At 38.6% G+C, this 16586-nt stretch overlaps 1 protein-coding gene across 1 annotated transcript; it reads left to right on the top strand.

The window, feature by feature from the left end:
* The first annotated feature begins 10697 nt into the window (after positions 1-10697).
* LOC103452968 (protein SRC2) lies at positions 10698-11414 on the top strand. Its single transcript, XM_008392491.2, has one exon. The coding sequence runs from the start codon at positions 10698-10700 to the stop codon at positions 11412-11414; it is 717 nt and encodes a 238-aa protein (XP_008390713.2).
* Positions 11415-16586: the final 5172 nt, after the last annotated feature.

Below are 16586 nucleotides of genomic sequence, written 5' to 3'. Positions count from 1 at the left end.
CTTCTAAGCTTGTAGGAGCCAGGGCAACTGATGCCAACAACTTCAAACGGTCCATCCCAGTTTGGACTAAGTGTTCATTCACTCGAGACTCTGTCGCAGAGTAATCTTTTCTTCAATACCCAGTCCCTCACTTTGAAAGAACGAGGTTTGACCCTTGAGTCATTGTAGTTGGAGATACGCTGCTTGTAGGTGACATTCCCCAAGTGAGCCTGGTTTCTGTGTTCCTCGACTAGAACTAATTTAAGGGTAAGTTGTTTGTCATTTTCGCTTTGCACGTAGTTCTGGACTCGGAACGTTGCTTGCTCAAGCTCAACTGGGACAACTGCCTCTGTACCAAAGGCAAGTGAGAATGGGGTTTCTCCTATTGATATCCAATACGAAGTGCGGTATGACCAAAGAACTTGGGGTACAAATTCTAGCCAACAACCTTTAGCCTTGTCCAAGCTGGTTTTCAAAGTTCACTTGATTATTTTGTTGATGGCTTCAACTTGTTCATTAGACTGGGGATGAGCTGGGGGGGTAAAACATAAGTTGATGTTGAACTTATAGCAGAACATCCTGAACTTATTGTTGTCGAACTGTTGCCCGTTGTCAATGACTATCGCATTGGGAATGCCGAATCTACAAAGGATGTTCTTCCATACGAAGCCTTCTGTTTTTGCCTCAGTAATGGTTGCCAATGGTTCTACTTCAGCCCACTTTGTGAAGTAGTCAACTGCAACGATTGCATAGCGGACCTTACCCTTCTTTGTAGGCATTGGGCCGATTAAATCAAGTCCCCATTGGGCCAAGGGCCAAGGGTTGATCATAGGAGTGAATGGTTCGGGAAGGGAGTGAGGAATAGTTACGTAGCGTTGACACTTATCACATGAGCTAGATATTCTGATGGCAACTTGGTGGAGTGTTGGCCAGTAATATCCTTGGTGAAAAGCCTTATGTGCTAGGAATCGAGATCCAATATGATATTCGCAGACTCCTTCATGTATTTCCCGAAGGACAATTTCCGCCTCCACCGGCGTAAGGCAACTTAGGTATGGTAGGTTAAAACCCCGCTTGTAGAGTTGGTCATTAATGATCAAGTAACGGGTAGCTTTGTATCAAATCTGCTTAGCTTGGACTTTGTCATTTGGAAGGGTGCCATGAGCAAGGAATCTATAAATCGGGGTAATCCAACTATCCCCCTGTTATGAGTTGCATACTTCCGCAGCCATGGTGCTTGGTGCTGCCAACAATTCGATTTGAATTTTTCTCCCAATCTTGTCTTCTACTGCTGAGGCGAGGCAAGCCAAAGCATCTGCATGACTGTTTGTCGCTCGAGGAATTTGGGTGATCTGGTAGTGGAAGTGCTTGAGCAACAATTGTGTTTGTGCCAGATATGCTGCCATAGAGCTATCCTCAGCGTCAAAGTTGTTGGTGACCTGGTTAACCACCAATTGGGAGTTACTGAAGATATCAATTCGTTTAACCCTAAGGTGTTTAGCCAAATGTAAGCCTGCTATGAGGGCTTCATTTTCGGCCTCATTATTCAACGCCTTGAATTTGAAACGAAGAGCATACTCAATCACCACTTTGTCAGGGGTCGTTAGGACTAGCCCTGCTCCACAGCCCTGTTGGTTAGACGAGCCATCAACATATAGACTCCATGATGGGGCTGTTGGCTTTATTTTCTGAGCTTCCGAGGGTAATGAAACCACTTCTTTAGGAGTAGAAACAATGTCAACAGGATATGTGAAGTCGGCGATGAAGTATGCCACTGCTTGGTCCTTCTCAACTGGCTTTGTTTGTTAGGAGATGTCAAACTCACCCAATGTTATCGCTCATTTGATCATTCGCCCTGAAGTGTCAAGACTTTGGAGTATCTGTCGAAGATGATGATTGGTAAGCACGATGATAGAATATGCTTGGAAGTAATGGCGAAGTTTTTTAGCATACATGACCAATGCTAGAGCCAATTTCTCAATGTTGGAGTATCGTGTCTCTACATCTTGTAAGGCCTTGCTAGCGTAGTAGACAGGCCGTTCGACATTACCATCATTTCGAATGAGAACAGAACTTACTGCTGAAGCCGATACCGACAACTAGATAATAAGAGTGTCACCAACATTAGTTTTGGACAGCAGAGAGGCTTTACTCATGTAGTTTTTTAGGTTCTTAAATGCCTCGGCACATTCATCAGTCCATGTAATGTACTTCTTACTTCCCTTAAGTGCTTTGAAGAAATGAGCACATCTGTATGTGGCCTTAGAGATGAACCTAGTTAAGGCTGCCACCTTGCCAGTAAGGCTCTGGATGTCTTTTGAAATAACCGGTTCCTTCATGTCGAAGATTGCTTTGATCTTCTCGGGATTAGCCTTAATGCCTCGTTGGCTTATCATGAAGCCTAAGAATTTGCCAGAGCCTATGCCGAAGGCACATTTGTTGGGATTCAACCTCATTCGATACGTTTTCAGAATGGTGAAAGTTTCAGATAGCTTAGCGATGTGTTGGTCAACATGTTTGCTCTTAACTAGCATATCATCAACGTAAACTTCCATGCTCTTCCCAATCTGTTCGGCGAACATTGAATTGACTAGTCTCTGATAAGTCCCTCCTGCATTTTTTAGGCCGAAAAGCATGACTTTATAGCAATATAGTCCCTTGTTAGTAGTGAAGGCTGTGTGTTCTTGGTCCGGAGGGTTCATAAGGATTTGATTGTATCTTGAGTAAGCATTCATGAAGCTCAGAAGTTCACACCTTGCCGTAGAGTCTATAAGTCTGTCAATGAGAGGAATATGAAAGTTATCATTTGGGCATCCTTTGTTTAGGTCGATGTAGTCGACACACATTCTCCACAAGACCTTATGGAGCAAGAGACTTTCTTTGGTCGAATTTTTCTTAACAAAGACCACATTTGCTACCCATGTTGGGTATGTAAGCCTCCACAATCAGTAGGTCGTTGTGAGGGTAAATGATACCTCTTTCTTCCTCATGGTAGAAACATATTGGATCCCAATTAGGCTTTTGATACTTGCCTCCCCTGATGTCTTCCATTTGAAACACTTTGTGGCCAGGCCTTAAAACCCGTTCGTTATTTTTCATGGCCCTATTGGAAGATTTAGATATGGGTGTGCCGCCGCTTATGGAATATATCACATTCACTTAGCGTTGGTTACGGTTATCCCTTAAAGGGTGAAGGAGGAATCAATCAATTTTTCCTTCACGCGCCAAAGCTTCAATATGATCACGAAGGGTGATACACTTCTCGCCATCATGGCCATTATGTTCATGGTAGCAGCAAAACGTGCCCGTGTTCTTCGTGGGCTTGTAACTCGACTACCTCAGCATTGGCTTCAGTATCAGGTGTGCTATGCTGGGGTAAATAGCCACGCATGTGGTGTTTAAAGGCGTGTATGTCTCATACCTCGGGGTAGGGCATGTCCTGACATGCGCTTGGCCCACTGTGTTGACTGCCTAAGGGCAGGCATTATCATGGCGATACCCTTGGTTATTGCGATAGTGTACAAGTCATCCACAGAGTGTACAAGTCATCCGCAGAGTGCAAGTGATCGGTCTGGAAAATGTGTTGAGAAACAAACAGTTTCCTCAATGTTTCAAATGAGTCTACCGTCTCAGGTGGAAGATGACAATACCAGTTTAGAGCTCCGCCTGAGAGGGTGGAGGGGAAGAGAAGACATCACTCTTCGTCGGTGTGCATCTGGTATCCCATGGTGGACTCAAAGAGGTTAAGGTGTTCAATCGGGTCCTCATTTCTAGTATAGAGTTGCAAGCCAAGTTTCTGCTTTGTCTTTGCTTGGAGAGGTGTCGATGATCCTCCTTGTAAGAGGGCTAGGCCTAGGTTGGTTCCAATCAGGTATCTCAGCTTGTCATTCGGCCTTCAACTTGTTTACTTCCTTAAAGAGCTGTAGGACAAGAAGGTCCTTAATGGAGTCATGTACCACTGGAACTTTCTTTCGTAAATCTCCATCTCCTCTTAGAAGTATGAAGGTTTGATCAAGAGCATGTGATTTTTCCCTGGACTCGCCGTACTGACTTCCAAGGTATGTCTATCGGAACATCTCTAAGTCCCCTATACCTTCGTGTTTCTCTAGGACTTATTGCCCCTTCCCCAAATTGGTAGTCGGCCTGGGATATGGAAGGGGATCGAGTCTTTCAAAGACCCTTAGGTCATTGATCTTCGAGCTTACATGGATGAAATTGTCTCGACATTGCTTTAGGAAGTCTCGATAGTCGCGAAAGACGACTTTCGATCCTTCCACTCCTTCTGTAAGGAGGTGTCTTCCTCCACTCCTCCTGCTTCGGATCGAAGCAGCTGGGTTGAGAGAAGTCTCATATTGGTCGCCATTTCGATGAGTAGCTCATTCCTCAATAGGAATACCCATGTCGAGGGCAAATGACCCTCCGTGTTGGGGGCACCCAGTTGATGGTTGACTTCCACAGAGGTGATGAGCTCGTGTGTTTTAGTATATCTAGTCTCGTGGAGCATCTCGAAGACCTTCTCATACTGCTCTTAGAGGATCTCATTCTTCATTGCTATCTTGTTGTTCTGAGCCTCCAGCTCATCGACTTTAGCCTGAAAAGTAAACTTATTTTGTTCATTCTTTCATTGTTTGGCACTAGGTGCAAGAGGGGTGTCATTTTGTGTGATGTGGCTTTCTTCGCTCCCCATGTTGGAAAGGAATGCCTGGTCAAAAGAAAGTGTACGAATGGTGGAAACCAGCTTAACAAAGCTAAAGAGAGTGGGAATAAGTGTCGTTCCCACAGAAGGCGCCAAATATTGATGCACAAAATCAGTGAGGACTTTGGTACAATAGAAAGTGTCAAGTTTGTGACCTTCGCTAAATTGCTCCTGTCACTAGTGTGGATAAGTATGTAAATGGATAGAGACAATGAAGCAAACACAAGATGTACGCGGTTCACCCAGATTGGCTATGTCCACGGAATAGAGGAGTTCTCATTAATTGTGAAGGGTCTACACAAGTACATAGGTTCAAGCTCTCCTTTAGTGAGTACTAGTGAATGATTTTGTACAAATGACATTAGGAAATATTGTGGGAGAATGATCTCCTTTTATAGAGGAGATTTTCTAGCTTTGTTTTGACATTGACACGTGTCGGGTTGTGATTGGCTTCTGATGTTGACACGTGTTACGCTATGATTGGCTTCTGATGTTGACACGTGTCGCGCTGTGATTGGCCTCCTAGTTGGAGGGAAACTATTCTAGGTCCTTGATGGTATAACGTTGACCAGTGCTCAATAGTTTCGGGATTGGTCAAGTATGGTACAAACATAGCTAAAGAAATAAGAACTCGTACTGTATTCATCTTCAATACTGGAGAAAATGTTTCATGATAATCAACACCATACGTTTGTGTATAACCTTTTGCTACTAACCTTGTTTTATACCTGTCCACTGATATGTCTGCCTTGTATTTGATTGTAAAGACCCATCTACACCCAATTGGTTTTTTTCTTTTGGTAGATCTGTTACCTCCCACGTATCATTGTTATGTAGTGCCATCATTTCTTCATCCATTGCAATAACCCATTTAGGATCATTCAAGACCTTCTCAACTCGGGTTGGTGCTTGGATTGCTTCCACATTATTTACCCAGGCTTGACGTTTCGGTGTAAGGTTCGAGCATGACACATAATTAGCTATTAGAAACTTCACTTTTCCTTCAAGAGAAAACATGTCAGGAAGAACACCATAATTTTTCCTTGGTGGCAACTTATACGTACTCATAATATTATCCAGATTAGTTACATGAGCATCAGTTGTATTTACCTCAAGAATATTCAAAGAAGACACATTGGGTGGCACTATTGAGCTCAAGAGAGAGGGGGTATGAGTTCGGTAGTTGTTGGTTCAGTAGACTCATGTCGATACTCTGCATCATACTTGGCAGATTGTTGCAGAGAAGCTTCAACTGTCTCGGTGGCCGGCAACTGAACAATATTTGAATTTTCAGCAGGCTGTTGCCGATAGCCCTCACTATCTTCATTCTCAGCAGTGTCTTGCCGAGAGCCTTCACAATTTTCTTTTTCAACACACGCTCCCCCTGAGCTACATATTACATTGTATAGTATCTCCAACCACCCAAGATCACCACTAGTATTCTCCCCCTGGTGATCCGAATGTGATGGAATCAAAACATAAAAATACTCGTCGAGAAAGTAACATCCATGGTCACATACATGTGGCGAGTTTTAGGATGGTAGTACTTGTACCCTTTCTGTTGGGGAGCAAACCCAAGAAAGACACACCGGATAGCACATGGATCTAATTTACTACGATGAATCTTGTGAATATGAACATAGACTACACATCCAAACACACGAAGAGTGAGAGTATTAGTGGACACTACGGGAACAAATTTTGTCAACGCTTGAAGAGGTGTACGAAAGTCCACAACCCGGGATGGCATACGGTTAATCACATACACGACATAGGTAACGACTTCAAGCCAAAACTGTTTAGTCACGGTCGCACCAATAAGCAAGGCACGAGCAGTTTCCAAGATATGATGATTCTTTCTCTCAACAACCCCATTTTGTTGCAGAGTATGCGGACATATAGTTTGATGAATAATCCCCATTTTTTTGCGGAGTATGCGGACATGTAGTTTGATGAATAATTCCACGATCTTGTAGAAACTTGGATAACTCAAAATTTATGTACTCTCCACTATTGTCAAAACACAAAACTTTAATATCAGATGAATACTGAGTTTTAATCATCTGTTCAAACAGACAAAACACTCCACAAACCTCACTTTTATTTTTCAACACTTACAACCAAGTCATACAAGTGCAATCATCCACGAAAGTAACAAACCACCTAATACCTGAAATAGTACTAACAGGGGAAGACCCTCACACATCAGATTGTACTAGAGCAAATGGAGAAGATCTTCTATTCATACCTAGAGGGAATGAAGCACGATGACTTTTGGCTAAAATACATACCTCACATTTCAATTATGAGTCTTCAATACCACTTAACAAATTAGGTAATATATGTTTTAAATAACCAAACGATGCATGCCCCAAACAACGATGCAATAACAATACCTTCTGTAGATTACTATTACGTGATGCATGAACCAAATTAGCTCTTCTAGGAACCACGCCATCCACATAATATAGCCTATCTCTCTTAGTGCCACGCACAATGATCTTATTTGTCTGAATATCCGTAAGCAAGCAAAATGAAGGATACATTAATACAACACAATCCAATTGTTCAGTGACTTAAGGTACAGACAATAAATGATGGGACAATGATGAAACCAATAAACAATTATGTAAGGGAAGATAGGGTGCAAGAGACATTGTTCCCGCTCCAACAACAGTAGCAGTGTACCATTGGCAGTTGCCACACACTTTCTATAAAGATCTTTCATGGACTAAAACAAAATTCTATCATATGTCATATGATCCGTTGCACCGGAATGTAAAATCCAACCGGTATTGATCATTGTAATAACAACCAAAAAAGACAATCACAGGTACACGATAATCACAGCACCCCACCAATTACGGAACCACAAGCTACAAGAACAAACAAGAAACAACCTTTTCTTTTTTTTTCTTTTTTTTAAATGACCGTAGCAACGGCAACCCACAAATACAGACAGCAATCCACATCACTTGTAGAACAACAATTCCAGTCAACTTTTGCGATAATCAGTTGCAACAATGGCAGGTAATACACACAACACAGCAAAACTAACTTCACCAAAAGACAGTGTATCAACAATTAGCAGTCCAAAAACAAATCTTATATGCAAAAAACAGACCACCCATATGCTGCAATCCAGCAGGACCAACAATACCCACTGCACGACAAAGACCAATTCACGACACCACCAGTAGAAATTATACACGGTGCACAATTGCATAAGCACAGCACCATACACGGCAGCAGCAAGATCAGATTGCTGCAAATCCAATATACATAGCCTGATCGATTCCTGCAACAAGCAGCGTAGGAACAAGTCGACCGAACACAGCAGCGGAAGAAAATATTGTTTTACAGTTTATAGGGTTACAGCAAACTAGACTCTGATACCAAATAGAACTTTACAACCTAACTTTTCTGTATTCCATAATCTTGAATAAAAGTACATACAATCCTTGTTACAAAAGGACACAATATCCTTTCTAAAACATAACTCTAATAATTACAAAATATTTACATTCCTTTTCTCCTAAAATATAGACTCAGGCCAATACTAAAATCATTCAAATCCTCCTCAACTGGAGTTGCCATTTTAGTATTATTCTTGAAATATCGTGTTCGTCTATTTTTTTTTTTTTTTGAACTAAAAATATTATCTACACTAAGGGGTGGGGGAGTGGGTTAAACCTCACAATGGGCAAAGCAAAATAATGTAGTTCAAATTCGTCTTTGGCAAGAATCAAACCTAAGACATCTTACTTACAAGTGAAGATGAATACCACTAGACCGTAATACTAAATGGCTAATAATATCTTATTAGTTTCATGTGTATCTAATTTTCTATAAGATTAATGATCTTGCAATAAAAATTAAAACATAAACAACTCATATCCTTGAAATAAAATCTAAAGTAGGACCTCATAAATGTATCTCACCCTCAAATTAATTTTTTGATAGGATTTTTACCACATACAAATGTAAGGATAAAAACACTTAAAATATTTACAAGAGAATGAGGTAGTTGTAGTAAAAATGCTCATGTAAGATCGTTCCCACATCTCACATGGATTATTTAAAACAATTTATGTAAAAACCAAATCTTAACTAATTATTTAAAACAAAGTTTAGAAAAGGTTCTTTTTGGACTTAAAATAATAACAACGAATTTTAGTAAAAAAATTACTAAAAACATTAAAGAAACCAATTTGAAAGTAACCAATTTTAGAAAACAATGACAAATTTTGTCGTCACCTTAACAATCCTATGTAGTTTTAGGAATTATTTATGAATTTTACATGCAACTTTGAAGGTTAGGTTTTCCTTATGCATATTCTCCTCGTGATATTTAAGTAAGAACGTATATCTAACATTCAATTCATTTGTGATATTCGGATCAAATGTAAACTTGCAGGACTCATTAAGTTTTTTGAAATCCTTTTGAAAAACCATGCATCCCTTAAGAATGTGATATTCACCTTAAGTGAAATTTCACTTATCAAACATAAGAAGCCCTACTCAATCCTCCAGTGATATTCAGACCAAATTGTATCCGATTACTTATTTAAACATCTTAATGGTAGTTAAGCATTAAGATATAGAGACAGTTTAAACACACTGATTAATAATTCAAAGTATGCATGCATAATATCATAAGCAATTAAATAAAGACTACATATTCATGCTAAGGCTCATGGTCTCATCCTAGCAAAAGAAATTAGTTACACACAAATGTTGTTAAGAACATGGATATAAAACACCTTGTAAATAAATTTGAATCGTCAAAAGCTCTCTAAGCCGAATTCTCCAAAGTAGTGCATCGAGAACCCTAATGGCTAATTAACCTTATTTATACTACTACAAAATAAAATTATTCCTAGAAAATGTCTTCCAATAAAACTAGGAAACAAAATAAATTAAGAGAAACTAGAGAAACAATTTCCTACTCAAATATGGAAACAATTTCCTAGTCAAACATGGAGAAATCTACCAGCAAACTGATCAGCCACGTTCTGGGCTCAAAACAGCTCAAAAAAAGGCCCAAGACAACTTATTTTAAAGATTAAGATGTTCTGAACATATCTCCAGAAGGGTCCAAACCCATAAAATGCCATCTTGGATGCCACAAAGTCCAAATAAGCCCAAAACGTCATTTTGACAGCTTCGTGCACTTGTCCCTTATTTTATTGTCATAAATAAACTGCTCAGTAGAAAATTTTGAAACTTTGACACTAACAATCTGAGAGATTTACAAATATCCTCTGATTTGAATCACTCCAAAATTCAACTGTTTGATCACTTTTTGCTCAAAATGAATTTGCATGTCCTACATTAAAAAATATAAATCAAAGTATCAAAATTTCACTTAAATAATTACCAAAGCATACTATATATATATAGTATCAAATCGACTCATCATCTTTCTCAATGGAAGTGGGAACGACAACACATGCCAAACTGGATTTTCGTATTTTTTTTTGTAAAACAAAGGTTCTACCAATTTATTTTTCACTAGTATTTCGTAGGAATATATTTTCACTGGTTAAGTTGGACTCTTGGAGAAGAAGTATAACATATAGATGAAATTAGATTTATCCTTGCCGAATTCTTTTCTACTTTGGATGGTACTCCCTTTCCTATTTTGTCACTACAAAACTCACTTTCTCCTGTAGAATAAAGTACTACTGCAAAACTCAATGAGTATTAGAATCGTATATATATGCATTTTTAAGATGAAGAAAGGTACTATATATATGTTCTTAGTAATGAATCTGTTTTGTAAAAGAAATCGTTTTGAAGATGTCTACACATTAGTTGTATCATGCAATCTGTACTCTCTTAGAATTCATATAGGAGTATAACTCCAATTTTCTTATATATCTCTCTCCTTTCTTAGTTATAGCCCAAAATTTGGATTTGAATTATTCGATCCCCTCTGAGCACCTATATACTCGAATATTCTAACCTCTCTTTAATTAACCCTCTCTCTCTCTCTCTCTCTTTCTCTCTCTCTAGATTAATGGGGCATATGACACTAGAAGTGGAGCTCATCTCAGCCAAAGACCTCAAAGATGTCAACTTCTTTACCAAGATGTCCGTATACGCCGTCGTCTCCGTCCTCGACGGCGACTCCCAAGAACAGCAGAAAACCAAATCCTTCGTATCCCAAAACTGCGGCACTCATCCCACCTGGAATAACTTTCACATGGACTTCACCGTTGACGAGTGTCTTGCCCAGCAGAGCCGCCTCGCCCTCGTCTTCAAGCTCATCTGCAAGCGCCGCCTCGGCGACAAGTACATTGGCCAAGTGGTTGCTCCCATTAAAGAGCTCTTTGACACCATGGCCAACCCCAACTCCACCATGACGTTCGTGGCTTACCATGTTATTACAAACCCCTCAAGTAACCCCAAAGGTGAACTCCGCTTCTCTTACAAGTTCTGCGATAAAGTGGCGGTTTCACCGGCGGAACCGCCGTTTGCTTGGCCGCAATTCCAACATGAACATACCGCACGGGGGCCACCGTATGTTCCAAGGCAACCTCAATATGAGGATACTGCACTGGCACCGCCTTATGTTCTGCCTCAAACCCAATATGAGTATACTGCAACGGCACCGCCATTTCCTCCCCCACAACCCCGATATAAGTATACTCCATCTGCACCGCCACTATTCGTATACACGTCCCCGGCACCCCGATATCAGTACACTGCATCAGCACCGCCACTGTATGGATAACCGTCTCCTACCAAGAGTACCCATGCCAGCGGCAGTGCCAGGTTACAGGTCTCCGTAGGTGCAGCAACTATGCCCCCTAGGCAGCTGGTTCGTGGGACTCCACATATTGTCAAATTGGTTTTATGGTGGAACCTATGAGAGAAAGAATCTTGTATGGGCTTATGGTGGAACCTATGGGAGAAAGAATCTTATATGAGCTTATAAGTAAATTAGACTACTCTCCATATATTGCTGATAAATTTTATGGTGAAGTCTCAACTTTCTTCAATAAATACGCGGTTAATGTGATGGTTGTTGATGGTTCTTAATTTTTTTACCTATATGTGAATTTGAAATTAATAAAATGGGGTTTGTGTTTGAAGCTAAAAAAAGTTAATTAGTAATTAGGCTCTTACTAATTGGTTCAACTTTGTTATGATATGCAGGAGTTAGTCACTTCTGCATGTTTTGTTTCCAAATTATATCTCAATCTAAATGTTTTTAGTAGGGGTTTCGTCTAGTAGAGTTGAACTCATTACTTGCTTATATATAAACGGATTTCTGCTTGATGGTGGTTGCCTTTCTGTATGCATGCTTGGGTGTATCTGGCGATGAGGCTACACATTTGATCAACAAATGTAAGGCTGTTGTTGCTTACATGGCATAACCTTGAGCTTTGAATCAGCTTGAAAATGTTTTGAACGGCTGGGAGTGAAAGGAGAGCACATGAAATATAAGGGGAGAGATGTTATAGTTTGTCTAGATACATGTTTCCATTTAGGGTTTGGTTTCATAGTCATTGTGAGACAACAAAACTTAATTAGTATTTAGGGATTGGATTGGATTAAAACCGGTGGCTTCCTAAGTTGTGTTGGATTGTATAATCATAGGCTAAAGGGTTTCGAAGAGTCTAGAACTCTATGTTGGCGTGAGGATCAAGAAATTGGCCATCAGGTTTGTTCTTTTATGAATGGAACTATATGACTCGAGCCACAAAAACTACACTCGAGGCCCAGAAGCATTCTTGGTTAGTTTTCGGCTCTTGGACCATGGAAGCTCAATTCTACCTTGTTCACTTTAGGTCTATAGCCCACAGTCCTTTTAACAAACAGCTCCTATAAGTACCTTAGGCTACTGAATGTCCACCAATTATTTAACAATAAGCAGGGAATATCATCAAGCGTAACATCACCTTCCATGTTTTTATTTTTATTATAACTGATATTTCTACTTTAAGTTAGATTAAGAGAAGGGGGTAGGTTTTGAATCCGAAATATAGTAGGATGTAGATTAAGGTTTATCCATTAGGACAATCCACCATTTGCGTACATCTCATACTTACATAATATATACAGTTAATTTAATAAGAAGCGAAATCTAACCTTTACAAATTAGTACGAAGAATAAAAATGATCGATCTTGTCATTGTTAATTATTTTGGAATATGATTAATATAAGAATTCATCCCTTAATTAATTTTTGTTCTTATGAAAGGATTGATCCTACATTCCTCATGTTTAGTACTTTATTCTCAAAATCATGGTAAAATGGCCTAAATCCATCTTTTTAAAACAAAGTTAGGCATGATCTAATGCTAGATAAGCACATCATTCTCTCTAGCTAGTTGCTTTATTTTATTTTGTTCTCTTGATAGAAAAATTCTCTCTCGAAGAAAAATTCCCATTTTTATATCTTAGAAGAACCTTAAGACACTCAAATTTTAATAAACCCAAATATCCAATGAGTTTTGCTGTATTATAATACAAGTATGATGGAGAATAAGTTCGGCCACACAGGCATGAGAGAGGGCATTGGTTATTTAAGAAACTACTACTTAAATTAAGAAGGATAAACATTTGGGATTTACTCATTGCAAGGGGAAAACCCCCCTTTTAAGATGTAACCAAAGATTACAAGGTGCTCCATTTTCTTTTAGATTATATGCATGGAATCCAGTTGCCTCTCCATTTTGAAAATTAAACGGATCTTCCTCTCAAGCACTCTTTAACAACTTTGGAAAGATATGGTTATACCGTCAAAGCGTCTAAATACATGGGCAAGGAGTTTATCAAAATATATTATGGCATTTTCGCACTTTACTTTTGTTCCACAGCATTCCTAATTTTGTTCAGTCATTAGATCGAATACATCAAAAGAAAATCAAGAGATTGAAACAAGGAGAGAGCTGTAGAAAAGAAAATGAAAACTTACATGAAATGTGATGAACATATATGATGGTAGGAGGTAAAATGACTAATAATAATAGTTCAATGGGAAATTTGGCCAAAATAAAGATTCAAGCGAATCGAATAAATTAAGTTGTGCTTTAAATTCGATCCATACATAATTTTTTTTTTTAATACAAGAAATAGGGATAAAATTCGAACTAGGACATTAGGTGCATAAGTAAAACCCTCTTAACCATAACCACAATCCCCTTGCCATCCGTACATAATGCATTCACGTGAATAACGAGAGAATATATAAGCATAGGGGCTTGCCCAAATATATTACTATATATTTAGGGGAGAACCTACATTTCTTTTAGTGATTGAGATAGGTCATTCCTTTATTCTTTTAAAGAAGAGGTTACATTAAAGGATGATATACAAATATCTTGCTTAATTAGTTAAATCGAGTACTTAAAAATTGGCTGTTCTTGAGGGACAATCACATGGGCATGTTGTATACATGTCACAAGTAATAGAGCTTTCCTTACTTTATGGAGACATATACTTGCTGTGACGACATAGAGAGCTAGGGTTAAAGCAAAACAACCATGCATGATGATGAAAAAAGCTGGTCGAGGATATATCAAAATATTCCCTAAAAGTAACTTGGAATTTCCAGGAAAAAAAAATGGTTTGAAGAAAAAGATGGGGATTTAGATTTGAGAGAATCATTGATATCTGAGGTGGAAAATTTCTTTGTACACGTCATGATCTTGATGCACTGAAAATTCGATTTGGTTGCCTTGCTTTTCTCTGAAAAAAACAGAAAAGGATGGTGAAGGTAACATTTTCTTGAAGTTTCTAGCAAAAGTCTTGATAAAACGCATGCATGTTGCCCGTTTGTGAAAATAAACTACATATCCTAGCAAAATGAACGTGATCAACGATTTAGAGATAACAATTTGACAACATAATAAATGCATATGGTAAGACAAACACTTCCATCAAATAAAAGTGATTGTTCTGGAATATTTCAAGAATGATCGAGTTGTATAGTTGTGGAAGGAATTAAAGAAAAAATACTTGAGAAAACCAGGGCCGGGGCGGTGGTCCAAACTTATGAGATTGTTGAGAGGAATTTCATGAGAGAGATGTGACAAAAGTGGAAACCCAATTGGCAAAGTTCATTGTCATGAGAAGAGAAATGCTGGGTTAGGTCGGGTTGGGAGGTCTGTTTCAGAGGGCCAAGTGGCTGGAGGAGGAAGAAGCAAAATCTAACAAGGGCATGATCATAGCACTGTGGGAAAAGAGAATGTGTGTCCTAAAGGCCAGCATGCTATATGCATATATCACACCATCTCCATTGGTTTGGTTGGGTGGGACTGGATTCTGCTGGAATCCATGGCTGCCGGTCTTTTTGGAAATTTCCAAGTTCGAAGTTGTTGGTTACTCCCCCTAAGAGTCTTAAGACAAAATAACCCTAGCTAGGTACGTACGTAGCTAGCCAAAATAGAAGATGCGAAAACTATAGGGAGTCTCATTGTACTTGTTCATATCTAGAATGCTAACTCTATAGCAATTTTTGAACATGAATTTTGTTTATTGTGTACAATGACAAAAAAGAGATGAAACTATCATGGGGAACATGTACAAATTTACCATATGACCTCTTATGTACTTTATTGAGTTTCTCCATAATACGAGTCTTATTTGATAAATATATAGTTTTCTACATACAGAAATACTATTGCTACAATAAAACTGAATTCCTACTAAAAGGGGCTCGTATAACACACAATGCTAACCTAGTAATAACTAATACATTTCACCTAAGTGTGCTGGCAATGCATAAGATCATAAATATAAGGACTTTAAGTAATGTTTTTCAATAAGAAATAATATAAAAATTGGAGGCAAATTGATGAGGCAAGTAGTCAACAGTTAGGCAGATAACACTACTGCAATCCGCATGCATTGGCTAGTGGGAGCTGGGGGGATTCACATTGGTCATCTTTCTACAGATAGTGAATTAGCATGGTACTCCCAAATATCCTGCTCTCCAAGACTCCAACAACTAGACTTTAGAATCCTTTTCATTTTGGTCCCATCATTCACAGCTCATATCTTTTGCCACAACCATTCACATTCTTTGAAAAAGACATTAAACATTTTATAATTGTACAAGGCCTTGAGCATCTCAAAATTTTCCTCTCAGAAATTTTATTCCACGGTCATCCAACTACAATATTGAAACCGAGCGACACTTCCCTCTATATTCTACTTGAGATGATATTTCAAAAACATATAAAATTATACCTTTCATGTATATGAATGTGACAATCAATTCAACTATGAATATTTATACTCTTGTCTCGTTGTATTATCTAACGACATTAATTAGTTGTTTATATTGTGTTGGACTATATAAATTGATCGATCAATATGCAATAATCCAAAATCACCAATCAGGTGGCTACACGGGGGTCTTGAGAGAGCATCAAATAAATTGTGTCACATTCAATGTCTTTAAAAATGGAGTATAAGTGTTACAATGAAAATTTCACCTAAAACTCAAAACATTCCACTTAAAGGTATATAAGGTAGCGTACATACCTAAGTGACTTTTAGTTAAAGCTAAAATATCATATTTTTAATGTAAAAATATGGTTTTTCGTTAAAGTAAACAGTACCGCGAGCTTTTCATTAATGTTCTCTATTTTTAGTTAGTTTAGGTACTAGTTGAAAAGTCAAATTAATTTGTTAGTGAAAATGACAATAACGTCCAACCCTACAATCATAATTCATAGTCATTAACCTTCCCAATGAATTGTGACAAACGTGCATATGTAAGACTTTTTTAAGAAGGAAAATTTTTCACGACGTTAGCCGCTTTAGGGCATACGGTTTAGTTCTAAGATTTTGGGCGCCCAAGGACATTCTATAACCCTAAACCGTAAATGATCAACCCCAAAACTTAATGGACCTTCTAAAACCCTAAACCCTCAAAGTCAACCTCGGACTT

The sequence above is a fragment of the Malus domestica genome, chromosome 13 (assembly GCF_042453785.1).
Source record: "Malus domestica chromosome 13, GDT2T_hap1".
Lineage (NCBI taxonomy): Eukaryota > Viridiplantae > Streptophyta > Magnoliopsida > Rosales > Rosaceae > Malus > Malus domestica.
The sequence above is the reverse complement of the archived record's forward strand: the minus strand, read 5'-3'. Positions and strand labels throughout refer to the sequence as shown.